Consider the following 7,055-nt stretch of genomic DNA (forward strand, 5'->3'; position numbering starts at 1 on the left):
GTAGAGAAATGTCTATTTAGTGAATTATAGTAGTTGTGACAAGATTGTGATATCTGTCAACTGTATATTGCTGAAGGGTGTGTCTAGGTTAGGTCTCAATCAAGTAAGACTTAACCAAGTCCTCATCAAATGACATAACATGTAATCAAAAAATTAAAAAGAAAAATTTGCACGGATCTTCATGTAATATCTCACGAATCTAACATCGACAAACATAACAAGTCTAAATCGACTGAGATTTACTAAGATCTCACGAATATACGAGGTACCACTATTTATAGATAGAATTTTTTTATAGACATTTATTCGAAGCAGTCATAAGCCTGTTACTATGGAGACAAAGAGCGGACACACAGCCTAACTTTGTTACTCTGAATCAGCTGTTCATCACCTGCCTCCTCTTAATCCTGGCCTTGAAGCCGTTCTTCATGTGGAGAATGATGGAGATCTTGGGCTCCACGACGTGCCCCGGCACGGCCTCCACCTCGAAGTTCCTCACCACGGGGGCCGCCACGGTCTTGAGCTGCACGAACGCCATGTCCTTGCCGAGGCAGGTCCGCGGCCCGGCGTTGAAGGAGGCGAACCTGTACGACGGCACGTACCGCGGCTTGCCGTCCTCCCCGATCCACCGCTCCGGCCGGAACTCCCGGCAGTCCTTGCCCCACACGGCCTTCATCCTCCCCATCGCGTAGAGTAAATTGCTCGAAACCACCACATTTGTGGATAGGATACTTCAAAACCATCGTTTTTGTCGAAAATCACAACAGACCACCACTTCTGCGGCAGGTGAGTAACAAAATGCACTAATTCGGAACTGAGCCGCGTTAATAGCAAAACTGACGGGTGGGACCCACATGTCGGAGCTGATGTGGCGAAGAGTAGTCATAGTCAGTGTTTGACCTGCTGACGTGGAAGGGGGCCCCACATGTCAGCCACACACTCTTATCTCCTCTCCTCTCCTTCTTCCTCCCCACAGCGCCGCTACTCGCGCTCCTCCCTTAGCGACACAACGCCGCCCCTCCCTCACAGCGCCGCACGGTGCCCCTTCCTCTGTACAACGCCGCCTCTCCCTCTGTACAGCGCCGGCCCTGGCCGGATCCCGCCTGAATCCGAGCACGACGCACGGGAGCGGCCAGGGTCGTCACTACTCACGAGCACACCGGTGCCCTCCGTCTTCGTCCCAGCCATGGGTGCTTGCCAGGAGACTCGGGAGAGCGGAAGAAGGGGAGGCGGAGCTCACCAGGAGCTTGTACTCGACGCGGGGTGGCATGGGAGCTCGAGTCTGCGATGGCTTGGTGCGCGGCGGCTGCTGCCGGAGCGGGACGATGACGGGAGGTAGTAGGTGGTTGTGGGGCTCTTGTGAAGATGTCCTGTGGCACGGGGGCGTTCATGCGAAGCAGCTTGGGGAGACGGGGAGGTCTGGCTCTCGACCTCCCGACCAAATCGAGCTCCGCCTCGCAGAGAGGGCAGGGGAGCAGGCGCTTGAGCTCGGCCTCGCCGGAGCGGGATGCGGCGCGGCGCGTAGGCGCTCGACCTCGTGCGCGCTAAGCAGGTGACCAGCACAAAGCGGAGGATGTCGCGGCGGGCCAAGCAGGTGGCCGAGCCTGTGCGAGCGCCCTGACCAAGTCCATGGGAGCGCCCTGGCCGACCGTTGCTTGCGCGCGCCATGGTAGAGCCCCCTGGCCGAGCCCGTGCTCGCTGTGGTGCGCTGTGGAGGAGCGCCCTGGTCGGACCCGCGCTCATGCGTGCCGCCGGCGAGCACCTCATGGCTCATCTCGCTCACCAGCAAAGCTCAGGTGCAGTTGTCATGCGTGCACACTAGGTGCTCGACATAATGCCTGAAAGAGACCAGCGAGAGGGAGAGAAAGACTAGTCAACCTGTACACGTGGCTTGCTTTCTTTGCCAAGTCAGCCTGACAGGTGGGCCTCACTCGTCAGTTTTGCTGTTAGACACGGCTCAACTTCGAATCAGTGCGATTTGTTACTCACTTGCCGCAAAAGTGATGGTTTTTGTGATTTTCGGCAAAAGCGGTGGTTTTGGAGTACCCTAACCACAAATGTGGTGGTTTCGAGCAATTTACTCCATCGCGTACAGCGACACAAGGACCTTGTCCCCTGGCCGCACCTCGTGCCCGCTCGGCAGCGCCTCGGCGGCGACCACGCCCTTGTGCTCCATCGGCACCGGCGGGTACAGCCGGAGTGACTCGCACAGGGTTGCGTGCAAGTACACCAGCCGACCGAGCTTGTCCGGGTCGTAGGTCACCATGCCGTCCAGGGTGGTGGTGGTGGTCTTGATGGTGTCGAGCTCTGCAAGTATCTCGGACACCACGCCCGGGTTCCTGGTGAGGAGGTAGAAGAACCAGGTCAGCGCCGAGCCGGTCGTGTCGCGGCCGGCGAGCATGAGGTTCATGGTTGTATCGCGGAGGAAGGCGTCGACGACCGCGCCGGCATCGTAGTCGATGTAGGAGGAGAGCAGGTCCGCCGAGTCCTCGATCCCGCCTCTGGCCTTCACCACCTCCCGCCGCTTTGCGATCGTGTCGCCGATGAACCGGTCGATGTCGCGCCAAGCCACCGTCATCTTCCGCTCATACCCAACCCCAAGCCGCCGGACCAGCTTCCACCACGAGAGCGGGAGCATGCTGCGGACGAGGAGCACGTCCATGGCGTCGTCGATGGCGCGTGCGAACGGCACCGCGGGGAAGCCGACGGCCAGGCAGCCCGGGTCGAGGCCGAAGACCAGCGTGGTCGTGGTGTCGAACGTGAACCTGAGGAACCCGTCCTGCAGGTCGCACTCGCCGGCGCCGGCTCCGGCGACGCGGGCGAGCAGCGGGAGCAGGTCGCGCTCGACCTTGCGGCGGGTGCAGCGGGACACGAATGCCCGGAACCGAGGAGCGGCCATGAGCAGCTGCGCCTTGGCCCGCTGGCGGCGCCAAGAGTCGCCGTCGGCGTTGAAGATGCCGCCGCCGAGGATATCCATGATCTCCACGAACTCGGGGCCCTTGGGGTAGTTGGGGAAGTTGGAGGTGAGGACGTGGCGGACGTTGGCCGGGTCAGCCGTGAAGAAGGAAAATATCCTGTGGAGCTTAGGCTCAGGTGCACCCCCTTATCTAGCCATCCATCTCTACATCACGATTCGTGCAACAACTTTTCTCCTTTTTGTTTCTTCCAAATAAAACAACATATGAACTTAAAACTTCTGCAAGATAGCAAAACATTCTTATTACAATGAGAGAAAAAACTTTCAGATTTTTTCGTCCATCATAAGTATTAAAAATAACATTTTTTAATAAAGAAAATCTTATTTTGTATATTAATATCCGTCAAAAAAATTATAAGTTTTTTCTCTCATTGTAGTAAGAATGTTTTGCTATCTTGCAAAGTTTGAAGTTCGTATGTTGTTTTATTTGGAAGCAACAAAAAAGAGAAATTTATAAGCCTTAAGTTAGTTGTCTAGCACGGATCTCAAAGCTATATTGGAGGGTATGGATAGAGGGTGTCCATGAGCCTAAGCTCTAAAAATCCGCGTCCAAGACGTGAAGAAGAGCTGCATCCCTGAGCGCGGCGGGCCGGCGAGGCGGAAGCTGAGCGAGCTGGCGGCGAGGACGGAGGTGACCCAGTCGTGGAGGCGCGGCAGGTTGCCGAGCAGCGCCGGGAGCATGCCTACGAGCGGCCAGTCCAGCGGGAGCACCGGGTTCTTGCGCTTGGACCTGACGTGGAAGCAGTAGAACAAGACGAAGCAGAGGAAGCCGAGCGAGAGCTCGAGGAAGGAGACGGACGCCATTGCTGCGCCGTTGCACGGTCACCCGCTCGACCGGAGAGGACCGAATTGGTGGAGGGGGAGGAGCGTGAGAGCCGCCAATGGTGGTGTAGAGTTGGAAGGCTGTGCCGACAGCATACATGTAGCGCGATGGAGTGGACTATGGCGCGACGGGCGGAACATCGTCCACGTCGCCCAGATCGCTCACATGGTACGGTGTACGTACCATAGTATACCTTCGAATTGAATACGGTCTACCACAACAGGGCAGGGGCGGGCCCAGGAATTGAACACTGTGTATTCAAATTTTGAAAACTTTTTTTGGAAGCCTACAACTTTTCTTGTGGCATGTACAACCAATTATAGCAGCATATTATACTAGTTCTAAACTACATAAAAGAGATCACAGAATATATTATATTCACAAAATTGATCATAATTTGGTATTGTTCAACATATAAAAGTAAGAATTGTTCAACATATCATGGCAAAATCTAAGATATATAGAGGATAGAAATATGAAATCATAAGAAACCTTACAAAGTAGAGGATAACTTTGCGGACCCTTGATGCTTTGAAAATGAGTGATGATGTCCTCGTCCTGAACTTGCAAGAAAAGTCTCCTTTCAATGAATGTGACCAAGCAATCATTCAAGTATTTTTGCCCCATCTTGCTTCTTAGCTTGTTTTTTATATAGATCATTGATGAGAAGACCCTCTCAACACCAGCTAATGCAACTAGCACCATTTTGAGAAATTTGTAAACAATCTCATACCGAAGAGACCTCCCTTTTTTTGCAACAACTCTCCAAGAAAGTTCTCAAATCAGTAGTACCAGTATTTTTCCTCTTCATGTTTTACACCTGAAAACTAAAATTGCTTAAGTTTTAGAGTACTGAGAGTAGATAATGCTCACTATATAAAAAAACAATTTATAAACATTCTCACATTGCAAATTCAAATGGCAAATTGCAAATTGTCATGTTTAAACAATTCATAATTGACTGCAAACAAGTCTGTAGTTTCACTATAATTAAGTAGGAAAACAACTGGTTTGTGGTCAAACTAACTTACTTTGTCTTGTACTTCTGTACTGTAGCCTGCTGGACAATATGAGAACAAAATCGACCTCCTGCTACCTGAATTCAGTTCGACAGTGATAAATAAATTCAGTTAGAAGACTGTGTGTAGTGCTGCCTGAATTCAGTTTGACACTGATAGATAAATTCAGTTGGAACACTTTGCATAGTTGAATTCGGGGTCAAAGGATTAGTACATGTAATAGCGGTGATACCTTCACTAGCTGAATTCGGGTTGTGGCTTCGAACTGAATCGATTCCTGCCCCTGAATCCGGCCTGCAATCTTGCTAACCCGTCAGTGTGCAGAGATCAGAAAGTTCAGAACCAAAAGGGGGCAAGGGATCAGTGATGGATTCGTCGCGCGCGTCGCGCCGCGTCAGCCGCGGCCACGCGTACCTGCAATCAATATCGCCGATCAGGCGACGACACTCTGGGCTCTAGCCACCGTGTGGCGCCGATCAGGCGGTTGGCGGCTCAGATCCCGTGTGGTACGTACAGAACTGGAGGACAGGGGAGGGTGGCGTTGCCGGTTCCTGTCCTCTGATCGATCGACGGGATGAGTGGATTATTTTTTCTGGTGCGTGCTGCAGCGATTTGGGCCATATGGGCCATGTTGTGGTGGTGAGGGGGAAATATACACGGTGGGCTGCCTCTGTTTTTGGACTGAAATGCTTACTAGTACGTTCTGGAGTGTCAGTTTAGTTTTTCCTTATATACAACACTGTGTATACACTATATATATCTAATTTTTTGACAAAAATAATGGGTATTCAAGTGAATACCCTTGAATTGAGGTGGGCCCTCCCCTGCAACAGGGCCCCCAGCACGTACTATGTGACAGGTGAGTTCTGTTGGGTGTGATCAGTTCTGTTGCTGCACGTGAATGCAGAGACCGCATTTTGGCTCATATATACACATTTTTTTTCAGCGGGGGCATAAATCTCACTACTTTACCATTATGGCAAAGTGTTGTTAGCCTATGAGGGCGCTCCCAATGCACTGCTTCTTAACACATTATTTTAGGCGGTGATAAATTTTTGGAGACAACTAACCCAATGCATTATCTCTCGGAGCAAGTCTAATAAGTCCTATTGAGCAGTCTATTGCATGTGCGATGACATCGAAATCCTAGTTAGAAAGGAGAGAAAGGAGGAGAGAGATTGAAGCGGGTGCTAAATCTGTAGCCCGGCTATAGCACAAGCAAGGGCCGGCTCTATGTTTCGGAGGGCCTGGGGCAAACTCGACGACATGGGCCACTAATACTATATGTATATATATGTGTTTGCACATTATATAAGCATGTAGTATATGTCTAACTTTTTGGAAACTTCATCACACATTTAAAAGTTGGTCATGCAATGTAAAACAGATGTTCAAAAAATGTTTATGCAATGTAAAAAATGTTTCGTGCCATTCAAAAAATGTACATTACATTTAAAATGTATTTACTTTCAAAATATGTTCATGACATTTAAAAACATATTTATACAAACAATATATAGAAGTGTTCACATAGTTTTAAAAAACAATATTTTGTATCTTTCAGAAAAATGTATAGAATGTATTACAAATTTCAGAAACATGTACTTGGAAAAATCATATGACTAAAAAATGTTAAACATGTATAAATTGTATTGATGTCTAACAAAAATATACAATGTCTGTGAAAAAATAGGAATCAAAAGATATGTTTAAAAAATATTAATCATGTATTATAAAAATATTCCTGATATATATGAAAAAATGTACAATGTCTGTGAAAAATGTAGACATGTGTTGAGAATAAATGAAAAGAGAAAATGGAAGAAAAACAGTAAGAAAGAAACAAATAGAACCAATGAAAAAGAAAAAAAACAGAGGAAAGCCTGAGAAAACCGATGCAAACAGTAATAAAAGAAAAGATGAGAAAGCCAGAAAAAAAAACTCACGCACAGCTACAATACTGGGCCAACCTAGTACCGCCACGCCATAGGCGAGACGGAGCCACGACCCGCACCGGGCGAGAAATAGCCCTGGCATCAAACGGTTGCATCGTCAACATATTAATGTTGGAACTACGGACTTATTTGAATCCTACCATATATCTACCGAAAAATGTAAAAGAGTGCCCGTACGTCATTATTCTGGTGCACATGATGTTGCGCCGCGCCCTGACGTCGTGTACCCAGAATTCCAAATGCTAGTGTGCACCATGCATCCAGCAGCCTCCATCTTTCTT

The 7,055-nt window shown here is 49.4% G+C and overlaps 1 protein-coding gene across 1 annotated transcript; it reads right to left on the minus strand.

Moving 5' to 3' along the window:
* Nucleotides 1-376: 376 nt before the first annotated feature.
* LOC119282304 (noroxomaritidine synthase-like) lies at nucleotides 377-3,819 on the minus strand. The gene is made up of 3 exons (XM_037562577.1): nucleotides 3,564-3,819; nucleotides 2,100-3,074; nucleotides 377-701 (listed from the first exon to the last, which is right to left on the minus strand). The coding sequence occupies exons 1-3, from the start codon at nucleotides 3,779-3,781 to the stop codon at nucleotides 377-379; spliced, it is 1,518 nt and encodes a 505-aa protein (XP_037418474.1). The 5' UTR covers nucleotides 3,782-3,819.
* Between the last annotated feature and the right edge of the window lie 3,236 nt (nucleotides 3,820-7,055).

Source organism: Triticum dicoccoides, chromosome 3B (genome assembly GCF_002162155.2).
Source record: "Triticum dicoccoides isolate Atlit2015 ecotype Zavitan chromosome 3B, WEW_v2.0, whole genome shotgun sequence".
NCBI classification, from domain to species: Eukaryota; Viridiplantae; Streptophyta; class Magnoliopsida; order Poales; family Poaceae; genus Triticum; species Triticum dicoccoides.

Bases quoted from the DNA above. Each gene is read 5' to 3' on its own strand.
- LOC119282304 (XM_037562577.1), bottom strand. From the start codon at position 3,781: ATGGCGTCCGTCTCCTTCCTCGAGCTCTCGCTCGGCTTCCTCTGCTTC. The intron at 3,075-3,563 runs GCCGCGCTCAGG...TAAGCTCCACAG, and splicing joins AGCTTCCGCCTCGCCGGCCC to GATATTTTCCTTCTTCACGG. The intron at 702-2,099 runs GTCGCTGTACGC...GGTGGTTTCGAG, and splicing joins CCAGGGGACAAGGTCCTTGT to CAATTTACTCTACGCGATGG.